The sequence below is a fragment of the Bubalus kerabau genome, chromosome X, assembly GCF_029407905.1.
Source record: "Bubalus kerabau isolate K-KA32 ecotype Philippines breed swamp buffalo chromosome X, PCC_UOA_SB_1v2, whole genome shotgun sequence".
NCBI classification, from domain to species: Eukaryota; Metazoa; Chordata; class Mammalia; order Artiodactyla; family Bovidae; genus Bubalus; species Bubalus kerabau.
This window is the reverse complement of record NC_073647.1, coordinates 93,805,152-93,820,463: the sequence shown is the minus strand read 5'-3', so window position 1 is coordinate 93,820,463 and position 15,312 is coordinate 93,805,152. Positions and strand designations below refer to the sequence as shown.

Genomic DNA, 15,312 nt, shown 5'->3' with positions numbered 1-15,312 from the left:
TTCAGCTTCATTTTTTAGAATAAAGATGGGGGTGGAAGAATTCTCACAACCATCCCAGGGTCAAGTGATAGGCTATGGAAATTGTAGTCTCAGAGGAAGCCCCAAACTGGATGGATGACTAGGAAGAAAACCAGAGGACATTGGTGAACAGCTGTCTAGCTCCCCACACGCTCTTCTCTATAGATGCCCCACAGTCTAGTGGTGAAGTTTTAGGATCCAAAGGAGAGAAAAGTGGGAGTCCATGTGGGATTATTTTTCTAACCAAAGTAATATTTGGGTATCATCACTTCCATTGATTGATGGATGACTTTTTTCCCCTGACTTAAGAGCGGGGTTTTTCCTGTTGCCTGTTTCTTGAGTCATAAAATGATACATATCACTTTTCCTTTTATTCCAAAAGCATAATAGGAATATACATTGTTTGTGCATAAGTGCATTGGCTTCTCTGGGCATGAATGTCATGGCTCATTTCCCACCCTGCTGGGCTCACTTACTCTGTGGTTCAGAATAGAAGGTGAGGCACTTAGCCAGGGAGAGCTGAAGCATGTGTGGTAAAGCTAAGATATTAAGAGTCCACTCAGCCCTTCTGGCCTCTTCTTAAACCCAAAGACTATTTGTAAACATCTAGGTCCCACACACAGAAAGACAGACACAGAAACATAAGATTCCCTACACACATACACACACACACACACACACACACACACACACACACTCCTGCTTCCAGATTCCTGAGTACTGTTATTTAGCTCATAGCCTAAAGATTATATACTTCTTAAAAATGTATACCACACAAAAACTTGTATACAAATGTTCGTAGCAACAGTATTCATAGTAATCAAAAATTAGAAACAATATAAATGCCTATCAGCTAATGACTGGATAAACAAAATGTGATATATCCACATAGTGAAATATTATCCCATCTAAAAAGGAATGAAGTAATGCTGCAGAGTGGATGAACCTTGAAGCCATTATGCTAAGTGCAAGAAGCCAGACACAAAAGGCCATATATGTTCTATTTATATGAAATGTACCCAAAAGACAAATCTATAGAGACAGAAAGTAGATTTGTAGGTGCCTAGAGCCTGGGGAAGGGGGAAAGAGAATAACTACTAATGAGCATGGATTTATTGGGGGGGGGTGATACAAATGTTCTAGAATTGGATAGTGGTGATGGTTATACAGTCTTGTGAATATACTAAAAAGCAGTGAATTTTACACTTTAAAAGAGTGAGTTTTATGTGAATTATACTGCAATAAAAAATGTTTAATAAAAAAGTAAAAATTAAAAAAATACTTCCAACTAAATATGCCATATATTCTGGGCCATAAAAGAAGTCTTCATAAATTTAAAAGATTAAAACCATACCAGATGTGTTCTCTGAAACATGGAATTAAGATCTCCAGTAGAAAAAAATTTTGAAAAACCCCAAAGTATTTGGAAATTAAATAATGTGCTCTAAAAACCCATGTGTCAAAGAAGAAATCCACCACAAGAGAAATTAAAAAAAAATTTTTAAGAGCATTAAGTTCAGCATTTTAATGTATCAAATGTTAAAATAATTTTGTAAGTCTTTATTGAATTTGTTACAATATTGCTTCTGTTCTGTGTTTTGGGTTTTTTGGCTTTGAAGCATGTAGAATCTTAGCTCCCCAACCAGGGATTGAACCTGCAACCCCTGCATTGGAAGGCAAAGTCTTAAATACTGCCAGGGACATCCCTAAAATATTTTTAAATGAGTGAAAATGAAATACAAAATATCAAAATGTATGGAATGCAGCTTAAGTGGTTCTTTGAGAGAAATTTATAGCTATAAACACCTATATCAGAAAAGAGGAAAGAAGGTCTCAAATTAATAACCTAAAATTCCACTTTAAGAAACGTATGAAAAGCAAAGTAAATCCAAAGCAAGCAGGAGGAAAGAAAGAATTAAGATTAGAGAAGATATCAATGAAATGAAAAACAATAAGTCAATGAAACCACAAATTGGTTCTTTGAAAAGATTAACTAACTTGATAGCCTTTTAGGTGGGCTGACCAAAAAATTAAGAGAGAAGATTCAGATTGCCAGTATCAGGAAAGAAAAAGGGTATAGCAGTTAAAAGAATTTTTAAGAGGCAGTATAAACAACTTCATGCCAACAGGTTAGACAACTTAGATTAAATGGATAAATTTCTAGAAAGACAAAGTACCAAAACTGACTCAAGAAGAAATAGAAATATGAATAGGCCTTCAACAAGAAATTGAAATAGTAATTTTTTCTTCTTCTTCCCATGAAGAAGTCAAATGGCTTCACTGGTGAATTTTGTTGAATATTGGAAGAAATAATACCAATTCTTTACACCATGATAAAGAGGGGCATTATATAATGATAACTGGATCAGTTCTTAATAAAAAACCATCTTTAGTGTGTATGAACAGAGAGTCAAAAATGCATGAGACAAAAACCAACAACTGCATGGAGAAACAGATGAATCCACAATTATATTTAAGTATATCCATTATTATAGTTGGGCTTCCCTGGTGTCTGCAATGTGGGAGACCCTGGGTTGGGAAGATCCCCTGGAGAAGAGAATGGCAATCCACTCCAGTATTCTTGCCTGGGAAATCCCGTGGACAGAGGAGTCTGGTGGGCTGCAGTCCATAGGGAAACAAAGAGTCAGACACAACTGAGCAAGTAATAATTATTATAGCTAGAGACTTCAGCACCCCTTTGTCAGTAACTGACAGATCCCATAAGCAGAAAATCAGTGAATGTATAGTAATTGAAAAGCACTATCAACCAAGTGAATCTAATGGACACCCATGTCAATTCATGTGGTCCATCCAAAAACAGAATATGCATTCTTCTCAAGCTCACATGGAATATTTACTAAGAGAGAGATCACATTCTGGGCCATTAAACACATCTGGACAAATTTTAAAGAATAGAATTTATACAAGTATGTCTCAGACCATAATGAAATTAAACTATAATCAATAATAGAAAGATACCTGCAAAATACCCAAATATTTGAAAATTAACAATATACCTTTAAATAACATGAGTTTATAATTTACGTTCACTTAAAAATCTACACATGGGTATTTATAGCAGCTTTATTCTTAATTGCCCCAAATTGGAAACAACCAAGTTGTCCTTTACTAAGTGGATGGATAAAGAAACTGTGGTTTATCCATATAGTGCAGTATTATTCAGGGATAAAGGAAATGAGCTATTATGCCGCAAAAGGACATGGAGGAAACTTAAATGCATATTATTGAGTGAAAGAAGCCAATCTGAAAAAGTTACTTACTGTATGATTCCAAGTATGTGACATTCTGAAAAAGGCAAAATTATATAGACAATAAGAAAATCAATGATTACCAGGCTCTTGAGAGGGGGTAGAGAGGAATGAATAGGAATTTCCTGTGAAGCACAGGAAATTTGGGGGCAATGAGATTATTCTATATGATTCTGTAATAGTGCATACATGACATTATATGTTTGTCAAAATTCATAGAACCGTACAACACAGAATAACTCTTTATTTTAAACTGTGGACTTCAGTTAATAATATACCAATATTGGTTCATTAATTGTAACAAACTACTACACTAACGCAAGATGTTGCTGCTGCTGCTGCTAAGTCGCTTCAGTTGTGTCCGACTCTGTGCGACCCCATAGACAGCAGCCCACCAGGCTCCCCTGTCCCTGGGATTCTCCAGGCAAGAACACTGGAGTGGGTTGCCATTTCCTTCTCCAATGCATGAAAGTGAAAAGGGAAAGTGAAGTCACTCAGTCGTGTCGGACTCTTAACGACCCCATGGACTGCGGCCTACCAGGCTCCTCTGTCCATGGGAGTTTCCAGGCAAGAGTACTGGAGTGGGGTGCCATTGCCTTCTCCATGCAAGATGTTGATAATCAGGAAAACTGGAGGTCAGTCATAATATGGGAACTCTGTATTACCTACTCAGTTTTCTTGTAAATCTGAACCTTCAAAATGTTGTCGTCATTTAGTTGCTAAGTTGTGTCCAACTCTTTGGGACCTTGTGTACTATAGCCTGCCAGGTTCCTCTGTCCATGGGATTTTCCAGGCAAACACCAGAGCAGGTTGCCATTTCCTTCTCTAGGGTATCTTCCTGACCAAGGGATCAAACCTACATCTCCTGTGTTAGCAGGTGGATTCTTTACTGGGGAGCCACCAGGGAAGCCCTATCCTAAAAAATAAAACCTGTTAAAACAGTTCATTCAGCAGAACATTTGGCTCAAAGGTCAAAGCTGAAAAGTTTTAATAAACTTTATTAGAACAACTTTAGATTTACAGAAAAATCACAAAGATAGTACAGAAAAGTCCTTTATGTTCCATACCCAGTTTTCACTATTAAAACCTTACATTAGTATGGTACATTTGTTACAATTCATGAACCAATATTAATATACAATTATTAGCTGAAATCCATAGGCTTTTTTTTTTTCTGATTTCCTTAGTTTCTACCTAGTCATCTTTTCTGTTCCAGAATGTCACATTACATTTAATTGCTTCATCATTCTCTGCTTCGTGGTGGTACCAGTCTTTCAGACTTTGTTTTCATGGCCTTGACAGTTTTGCAGGGTACTGGTCAGGTATTTTGTACAGTCCTTCTATTGGGACATACTTATTGTCTGTCTTATGATTATACCAGGTTCTGTATGTTTGGGAGGAAGAACAAAGAGGTAGTGTCATTTTCATCATGATATCATATCATGGGTACATACTATGAACATGACTGATCACTATAGTTTTTGTGTCTCCACGTCAAAGTTACTCATCCCCCCACCCACTCCCATCTCCTTTTTATACTTTCCTTCTGGAAGTCAGTATGTTTGACCCACACTTAAGCAGTGGGGACTTATATAAGTGGAATATGTACAAAGTCATTTGGAATTCTTCTGCCTAAGAGATTTGTTTCTTATTTCCCATTTATTTTTTCAATTATTTATTCATATCAGTATGGACTCATGCATATTTATTTTATGTGTGTGTGTGTGTTAGTCCCTCAGTCGTGTCTGACTCTCTGTGACCCCATGGACCGTAGCCCACCAGGCTTCTCTGTCCATGGAATTCTCCAGGCAAGAATACTAGAGTAGGTTGCCATTTCCTTCTCCAGGGGATCGAACCTGGATCTCCTGCATTGCAGGCAGATTCTTTACCATCTGAGCCACCAGGGAGCCCAAAATAAATAAAATAAATAAAAAGTATTTATTTTGTACTTTGGGTTATCCAATACCATTTACTTGTGTTACTCAAACTGTTCCAGTTTTAGCCATTTAACTCTCAGTTGGCTCCTATGGCTCCTTGGCATATCATAGTTGATTATGGAGGTTTTGGTGTTGAGCAGTTCCCTACTTTCTAGCACTGCCCAATGCTTCCAGCTCATCTTATATAATTCCTGCCCTAATCATAGAAGCAGCCATTTCTTCAGGGGGCCCCGGTTCCTTTTTAATAGAGAATATTAGAAACCAAAATCAGGGTGCTGGGGTGCACACATGTTTAGAGCCCTCAGTCTTGGTACTTGTCTCTTGCAGGATGGAGGTGCTCCTCTCACTGCACATTTGAATCTCCTGTGAGATCTGGCTTATTTAAATCCCCAGAATCAGTATCTTCAAAGACTCCCCATGTGATTCTGAGTCACATGCAGGAGAAAGAACCCCTTCTCTAAGATACCTGTTGTCATGATCCAAGATGCTGGATTCTCACAACCAAAATGACCACATTGCACGGCCATGGGCTCATAAGGCCTTTACCCTGTAGGAAGGAATACAGTCGGAATCCTCTGTTTCTCCCTTAGTCAGATTCAGTTCCCTTAATTTGCTTGCACAGATGTCTGAGTCTGAAGGAGCTCTGAGCCTTCCTGGAACTCCAGGTTCATAATACTTTCCAGGAACCTGCTGAGCTTTCTCATGGGGTTCAATTTCCACTTAAATGCTGGGAGTGGATTATACATGTCAATGGAAAAGGACAAACAAACCCTAATAAAAGATTTACTGAAGGAAAACTATAATCAGAAATAGAGTTGCAAAAAAAAAAAAAAAAAAAAAAAGAAATAGAGTTGCAGATTTAAAACATACCTATAAAGATGTACTAAGTAAAGGTGGTGCTAGTGGTAAAGAATCCACCTGCCAATGCAGGGGGCACAAGAGACCCAGGTTCAATCCCTGGGTCAGGAAGATCCTCCAGAGAAGGAAATGGCAATCCACTCCAGTATGCTTGCCTGAAACACTCTATGGACAAGAGCCTGGAAGACTACAGTCCATGGGGTCACAAAGAGTTGAACACAACTGAGCAACATACACATACATAAATAAAAATAAATTTGAATAGTGGGATAAATTTTAAAATCTATGTATAACTGAAATCTTTACAGATGAAGTGATAATAAATCAGATTTGCTTCAAAATAATCTGATGGTGGGAGGGAGAAGATAAATATAGATGAACGAGATAATCATTGAAACTAGGTGATAGGTATGCAGAGGTTTATTATACTATCCTCTCTACTTTCTGAATATGTTTGGCATTTTCCATAGTAAAATATGTTTTAAAAATCTATACGTGAAAATGCTAGAAATTTAGTTTTAGTGAAATTGTTACCACATACGTATCTAAACCATCTTGCTAAATCCAGCACCCCTGTGCCCTCAGAACTATATTTAATATCCTTTCAGACCCAACTATCATGTGAACAACATAATTACAATTCAGTAAAGAACATTCCACAAGCATTAGAACTATTCATTCCTTCAATAAATGATTCACTGAGCATATTATGTTTGTGCACTGGGCTGGGTTCTGGAGACACAAAGTGAACCCGGCGTGCTCCTTGCTCACAAATAGTTGACAGTCTCCAGTAAGAGACAGACAAGCCACCAGGCAGCTGCGTTCACATGTGGGAGGAGCCACAGTGGAGGGGGTCGACCTGGGGTTCCACTAAGGGGAATGACATGCATTGTGAGTAGAAAGATGTTCCACAATTTCCAAACAGAGGAGAAAACTCCACGTTGAGCTCTAAAGCACTGATTTATGCACTTCAGTATCAGCATATACCCAGTTCTAACATGCTTATTTGATTATGGCCATATATCACCAGGACTTCCCAGGTGCCTCAGTGGTAAAGAATCTGCATGCCAATCCAGGAGATGTGGGTTCGATCCCTGGATCGGGAAGATCTCCTTGAAAAGGAAATGACAACCCATTCCAGTATTCTTGCCTGGAAAATTCCATGGACAGAGGAGCCTGGCGGGCTACAGTCTATGGAGTCACAAGAGAGTTGGACATGACTTGGTGATTAAACAACAACATTATCAAACATTGGTCAACTCTTAAGACTTTCTTTTCCTTATTAAATAAATTGTTCTGCAGAAGGAAACTTCAAAAATGTATAATTTAGAAATAAAACCCTAGTATTAATTTTTAGAACAGCACCTCTCGCTGACATAGCCACTATTCTGGGCTTGTAGGGGAATCACACTAATACTTACTAGTGCCAGCAGTTTTCGTATCTCATCATTTAATTCTTCTACCAGTCCTCTGAGGAAGTATTGTTACCTCCATTTTTATAATGAGGAAACCTAGTTTCAGAGGAGGCAATTAACTTGGCCCAAGAGATAAAGCCAAAACATGAAGCCAGATATATCTGACTCTAAAATCTGTGCTTTTTTCATTGTACATCACTGTTTTTTCTGTACCTATAGTCTTCAAACTGTTTTTGCAGCATACCCCCTAAAAGAAATTTGAAAATTGTATGTACCTGTTATTAAAGAAACCTCCTCGCAAAACTGTTCTTTACAATTTTCCCTTTATTTGCCAACCTGGATTTTTTTTTTATATACTTGGAGCAGTGAGCTGGAGTTAGATTGGGCTGGGGGAAAGCTCTGCCTTTGTTTTGTGAACCCCCAAAGGGCTATCCTGAGGGGGCGGGGGAGCTGGGAAAGGGGACCACAGCCAGGCTTCCCCCTCTGTGCAGCCGGGGCAGGCCATGTGCAGCCGGGGGTACCTGTGGAATGAGGGCGTGCTTTTATCAGTTTTAGGAAGGGACATCCCAGATTAAATACATACCTCTCTCCTTTAAATAGGAAAACACTGAAATTCAGGTTGCAAGATTTTGAATACAGTAGAAAGATCCAGAATCACAAAACTGCTTTACTTGAGCCTAATCCAGCATTTACCCCTGTAGAGGACTGAAAAGAGAGCTCAGCTCTAGAAGAGAGGGACCTTCTGTGAAAACAAAGGTCCAGGTCTACATCCTGAGGAAGGAGGAATGACAAAACACAGCCTTCTTGATGGAGAGTAAGAAATAAGGGTTCTAAATTCTCCGAAAGACAAATCAGAAGATTAGACCGATAACAGCCCTAAGATGTAAGGGAAAGCAATCAGTATAAAAGCAAAAAAGTCACATAAACCCACAGAATGACCCAGAACTTAGGTGTGTGGGTTTTTTTTTAATCTTAAAATTACCTTCTATCCAGCTTTCTTGCCAATATCTCTGTATATCACTGATCTTCTTTTGTTACTAAGGACAGAATGCTGCTAAGGAGGCCATCCTCCTTCACACAGGTCTATGAAGGTGCCAGTCCTCAATCTTGAAATGTTTCCACATCACAAGGACATAAATGCTTCCTCTTAGATAATACTCTGCATGCATTTTAACACATAAGACTTAACAAAATATACCAGCTATCATAAATCAGTTCCATCCTTTCAATCTGATCCATTCAGCTGTGTTGAATTTTTCATGTCACAGACAAGCCATCCCCACAGGTTTTCCAGTATGGAAAACATTGCACTTTAAGATTTAATGACCCCACTCCCATTTGGGGCTGTATTTAGATATGGAATGGGCTTCCCTGGTGGCTTAGATGGTAAAGAATCTGCCTGCAGTGCAGAAAAAGAAGAAAGAAAGTGAAGTCACTCAGTCACATCTGACTCTGTGACCCCATGGACTATAGCCTGCCAGGCTCCTCCATCCATAGGATTTTTCAGGCAAGAGTACTGGAATAGGTTGCCATTTCTTTCTCCAGAGGATCTTCCTGACCCAGGGATCAAACCCGGGTCTCCCACACTGCAGGCAGACTCTTTACCGTCTGAGCCACAAGGGAAGCTCTGGTTCAATCCTTGGGTTGGGAAGATCCGCTGGCGAAGGAAATAGCTACCCACTCCAGTATTCCTGCCTGGAGAATTCCATGGACAGAGGAGCCCAACAGGCTACAGTCCATAGGGTGACTCAGTTGGATACAACTGAGCAATTAACATTTTGATTTTCATTTTCACTTTTGATGTAGAGTACTATAAGAACATTACACATTAATACATGAATTTGGTTTCCCTCGTAGCTCAGTAAAGAATCTGCCTGCAACGCATAAGACCCCGGTTCAATTCCTAGATCAGGAAGATCCCCTGGAGAAGGACATGGCAACCCACTCCAGTACTCTTGCCTAGAGAATCCCATGGACAGAGGAGCCTGGCAGGCTACAGTCCACGGTGTCTTAATAGTCGGGTATGACTTAGTGACTAAACCACCACCACATGAATTTGGTGGGTTTCATATAGTAAACATCCCATAACTATTTACTGTTTGGTTCAGCTCTCCCAAGTATGTTATGTGTGTTCATTAAGAATACTGACAGAGCTTTTTTAAAAAACTGATTAGTTCAGTTCAGTCAGTCGTGTCCGACTCTTTGTGACGCTAGGACTGCAGCACACAAGGCCTCCCTGTCCATCACCAACTCCCAGAGGTTACTCAAACTCATGTCCATTGAGTCGGTGATGCCATCCAGCCACCTTATCCTCTGTCATCCCCTTCTCCTCCTGCCTTCAATTTTTCCCAGCATCAGGGTCTTTTCAAATGAGTCAGTTCTTTGCATCAGGTGGCCAAAGTATTGGAGTTTCAGCTTCAGCATCAGTCCTTCCAATGAATATTCAAGACTGATTTCCTTTAGAATGGGCGGGTTGGATCTCCTTGCAGTCCAAGGGACTCTCAAGAGTCTTCTCCAACACCACAGTTCAAAAGCATCAATTCTTCGGCACTCAGCTTTCTTTATAGTCCAACTCTCACATCCATACACGACTACTGGAAAAACCACAGCTTTGACTAGACAGACCTTTGTTGGCTAAATAATGTCTCTGCTTTTTAATATGCTGTCTAGGTTGGTCATAACTTTTCTTCCAAGGAGCAAGCATCTTTCAATTTCATGGCTGCAGTCACCATCTGCAGTGATTAGTTAAGAGAATTTATAATACTGGCACTAAGTGAAAAAAGTCAGACAGGGAAAGACAGATACTGTATGATATCACCTATAATGTGGGATCTAAAAAAGCAAACTCAGAGCAGATTAGCAGTTGCCAGAGGTGGTGGGTATGGAGTGGGCAAAATGAGTTAAGGGGGTCAAAGGTACAGATTTCCGTTTATAAGATGAATACTGTATAGCATGGTGGTGTTGGCAGCAGCAGACTTAGTCGCTATGTCATGTCTGACCCTGCTACCCTGTGGACTGTAGCCCACCAGGATCCTCTGTCCTTGGAATTTCGCAGTCAAGAATGCTGGAGTAGGTTACCATTTCCTCCTCCAGAAGATCTTCCCAATCCAGAGATTGAATTGGAGATAGCAACACTATGTCATATATTTGAAAGTTGCTAAGAGAATATATCTTAAAAGTTCTCAGCACAAGAAAAAAAAAATTGTGACTATGTAAGGTGATGGAGTTAGCTAAACTTATTGTGGTGATCCTTTTGCAACATGTACCTACATCAAATTATCATATTGTATGCCTGAAACTAATGCAATATTATATGTTAACTATATCTCAATAAACCTGGAAAAAATACTTATGAAGCTAGAGGAGCATTGGGCTTCCCTGGTTGCTCAGTCAATAAAGAATCTTCCTGCAATGCAGGAGACCCAGGTTCAATCCCTGGGTTGGGAAGATCCTCTGGAGAAAGGAATGGCTACTCACTCCAGTATTCTTGCCTGGAGAATCCCATGGACAGAGGAGCCTGGCGAGCTACAGTCCATGGGGTTGCAAAGAGTCGGACGTGACTGAACGACTAACACTCAGAGGAACATAGTTTAAGTCTGAACTAACACTGCAGCTTTCTACATAAGGTTGAAGCAGCTGATCTATCATTTCAAGTATTTCTCTGGCATGAGTGTTGGCCTAGGGAAAGTGATGACATGCCCTTGTCCTGGGAAGGCATCCCCGAGCATGTGTTCTTCCTGTGTTAGGGCATCTGTGGCTCCCTGGTTAGTCTTCTGAAAGGGTTACATGTTTTGTTAAAGCACTAGGGACTTGGAGAAGCAGACTGAGTGTTAGCTAGTAGTTAGCAACTTCCTCCCCTCCTTCAAGAAACCACGATTGCATACAGGACCCTGATCTTACCAACACCAAACTCTTACCGGTTGAGTTAACGTACTCTGACACCACATCCAGTCTGCACACATTCACAGAACATTCCGTACAGTAGTCTATTGAGAACAAACACTGGCCGAATGGAACAGCCCATAGTGAGTGAGTTTCTAAGAGGCCTTATCCTCTTTTTCACTTTTAAAATCTATTTTGTCAAGTTGTGCTGTGTTTAGTTGCTCAGTGGTGTCCGACTCTTTGTGACCCCATGGACTGTAGCCTGCCAGGCTCCTCCCTCCACGGGGATTTTCCAGGCAAGAATACTAGAGTGGGTTGCCATGCCCTCCTCCAGGGAAGCTTCCCAACCCAGGGATCAAACCCAGGTCTCCCACATTGCAGGCAGATTCTTTGCTTTTTGAGCCATCTGGCAAGCCCTTTGTCCAGTTAGCTTACAGAAGAAAGAAAAAAAAGTCTCCTAAAGAATTCAGTTCAAGCCCCATCACTTTCATCCATTTTGGCCAAACTCCAGAAATGTCTAGCTTGTACCGAAGAGCACAGGAACTCCTCCCAACACCTTGACCTCTGGAATTGGCCTTTTGTCATTTTGCATCTCATTGCAATTCACATCATCCTGCCCCTCAGGACCTGAACTTGTTGGGACATGGCCTTTGTTCTTTGTCTTGGCACCCTCTGCCCTTCTTTAAGCTTCATCAAGACATGAAGCTTCAAGTAACTAACTGTATAGTCCAACCTTTAAAAGGTTTGTTTAAAACTAGAGAAAGAAAACTGCTTTATTATGAACTATAGAATTACTTCTTCACATAGAAGATGCTGAGATGGGCAGTTCTTAGCACATCTTCAACAGTCCATTAAGAGCTGTGTTTCCCACCGCCCTAGTTTCCTTTGATTTGTTCATGGAAGGTAACTGTGGAGATGGCTTTGCCTAAGTTGCCACTTACCGTGCCTAGAAAATTATCAAACTCGGAATCTGTCAGCGACCTTACAAAGGCTCTTCCATTTTTCTGGGCAACCCATTAGAGTTTTGTCATTTCATGAAAGAGAGTTTCACGTTTGGGCAGGAATCTTTTGGTGGGAGTCAGGGGAGTAGGAGAAAACTCCGCAGGAGGAGGCGGGAGAAGCACCACGCAGACGCTGGTCTTCCCTCATAGCTTCCAATTTGCTCAGCCTTCAGTTTCTGTGAGTCCCTGCACAAACAGACCAAATACCTGGATTATACCCTCATCTGGACTCGAATACACATACATTACATACCCTTTTTTCATTAATCAGCCTGACACATTCCTCTGTTGGTAAATGGTTCCAAAACAAACACTGTCGGTGCACCTAATTAGCAGGTTCCTGGGCTGTGCTTGGCAGTCCTGTTACATCCTGTTCAACAATAGGGAACAACAGCCTTGGCTGAGTCGGGTGTTAGGGAGGGAACAGCTTCCCCCCAATGCATATACGCTTTTTTAATGATATTTCCTTTCTGTGGCTTTTCTTGGGACGCAGCCACTCAGCAAGTATTGTAATGAGGTGTGGGATTCTCCCAGCAGCTCGAGGGAATTTGGACGACTCCTCCTAGGTGCCTTTGCTGAGGAACCGGTGGTTTGCATCTGCTTAGTGTTTCTCTCTCTTGCTCTATTATCTCTTTCTCTCTCTCTCCCTCTCCCTCTCTCTCTCTCTTTTTCTCTCTCTCTCTCCCCCACTCTCTCTCTCCCTCTGGTGTTGAGGAAGAGCATATTAAAGAACTTTCTCCATAGTTCTCTAACTCCCCTGCCTGCGTTCTAGAATCAAAACTAACAAAGATGGAAGGACCTGTAGAGACCATGTCAACATTTTTAGCGTAGAAACACTGAAGCCCAGAGAGCATACAGATTTTGTGAGGGGCAGAAGGAGACTGACCTACAAGATGGAATTCTGCTCCTCTTAGGCTACATGACTGCCTGCTCTTCAGTGTATTTATTGAGTGAGTAAAGGTTCTCCTTGATAAAAACTGGAGCACAATGCTCGTTGTTTCGGCTTTTAAACTTTGGTCAAAGAGTAACTTGGTAAATAACATTTCACCTTGGCCTCGTGGCTCCTATATTCACACATTGAAATGTTTCGGAACGTCTGCTGATACAGGCAAGACTTTTGTGTAATCCTCAGGGCTGACCTGACCCTTTATGCCATTAAGCCACTTGATAAATACCATGCATTTGTAAACACAATCCTAGCTGGTGAGGCCGCTATTGTTTTTTGAAGCCATTTGGTCACTTGAATAGATGGCTGTTGTCTCCCCCAGACACATTTCTTACCAAGTTTCTGGTTACGTGTCTGGTTAACATTGTGTTAATCATCTTTTCTCTAAGCATTTCAGTTAACCTAATTTTTTGTGGTTTGGAGTAGGGGCAAGTTATTTAAAACTCCTGTTTTACCTTTCCAACTGTAAAAGTGATTGATGTTCATTATAGAAAATGCTTAAAGTACATAAAAATATAATGAAGAGAATTCTCCATACTCATGTATGCATATATATTTTTTAATAAAACTGAGATTGTATCCAGTCTTTTTATCACATCATAGTAGAACCAGGAAAATAGTCATATTTAACCTATATATTTTCACTAATGGGTAATTTTACAGGGAAAAAAAATGTAACTGGCTCTAAAATTGTGAAGATCCACTTAATAAATAGAGGCAGGCTAGTCCTCAGAAGGCAATGGCACCCCACTCCAGTACTGTTGCCTGGAAAATCCCATGGGCGGAGGAGCCTGGTAGGCTGCAGTCCATGAGATTGCTAAGAGTCGGACACGACTGAGCGACTTCCCTTTCACTTTTCACTTTTATGCATTGGAGAAGGAAATGGCAACCCATTCCAGTGTTCTTGCCTGGAGAATCCCAGGGATGGGGGAGCCTGGTGGGCTGCCGTCTATGGTGTCGCAAAGAGTTGGACATGACTGAATCGACTTACCAGCAGCAGCAGCAGCAGCAGTCCTCAGAAAAATCACTGGACTGATGACTTGAAAGTCTAGATGTCATTCCTAACTCTGCCACTCAGTTGCTTTGTGACCTTCAACAAGCCATCCCCTACCCCTCTACATAGCAGGCATACGACACTGTTTTAAGCTCTTATTGACCAAAGAAGTAAGAGCTTGTGAGAGCTTTACTTCAGGTCCATTTTGTATTAGTCTCTTGATAGTTTGTCATGATGTTTTCAGGGAAGTTGACTGCTTTTTTTTAATACAATCCACCCAAAGGGATTAAGATATAAATTCAAATATTGATTCAGTCCACCATTTAGAAATAATGTAGGATTCTTAAGGGACTCTTGTTTTGCTCACTGCTCCATCCTCTACGTCTAGAATCAGATCAGATCAGATCAGATCAGTCGCTCAGTCGTGTCCGACTCTTTGTGACCCCATGAATCGCACATGCCAGGCCTCCCTGTCCATCACCAACTCCTGGAGTTCACTCAGACTCACGTCCATCAAGTCAGTGATGCCATCCAGCCATCTCATCCTCTGTCGTCGCCTTCTCCTCCTGCCCCCAATCCCTCCCAGCATCAGGGTCTTTTCCAATGAATCAACTCCTCGCATGAGGTGGCCAAGTACTGGAGTTTCAGCTTTAGCATCATTCCTTCCAAAGAAATCCCAGGGCTGATCTCCTTCAGAATGGACTGGTTGGATCTCCTTGCAGTCCAAGGGACTCTCAAGAGTCTTCTCCAACACCACAGTTCAAAAGCATCAATTCTTTGGTGCTCAGCCTTCTTCACAGTCCAACTCTCACATCCATACATGACCACAGGAAAAACCATAGCCTTGACTAGACGGACCTTTGTTGGCAAAGTAATGTCTCTGCTTTTGAATATGCTATCTAGGTTGGTCATAACTTTCCTTGCAAGGAGTAAGTGTCTTTTAATTTCATGGCTGCAGTCACCATCTATAGTGATTTTGGAGCCCAGAAAAA

At 40.9% G+C, this 15,312-nt stretch overlaps 1 protein-coding gene across 2 annotated transcripts in view; it reads left to right on the top strand.

Moving 5' to 3' along the window:
- Positions 1-15,312, top strand: part of LOC129640371 (pleckstrin homology domain-containing family M member 3-like) — a 124,769-nt gene that overhangs the window by 91,670 nt on the left and 17,787 nt on the right. Inside the window, exon 4 of one of the 2 annotated variants that reach the window (XM_055565655.1) lies at positions 7,113-7,767. The exons of the other annotated variant lie outside the window; for it this stretch is intronic. Coding sequence (XP_055421630.1) covers positions 7,113-7,137 — 25 coding nt within the window. The 3' untranslated portion in view covers positions 7,138-7,767. Of the gene's footprint in view, positions 1-7,112; positions 7,768-15,312 lie in introns of those variants that run through there. 2 annotated transcript variants of the gene reach the window in all.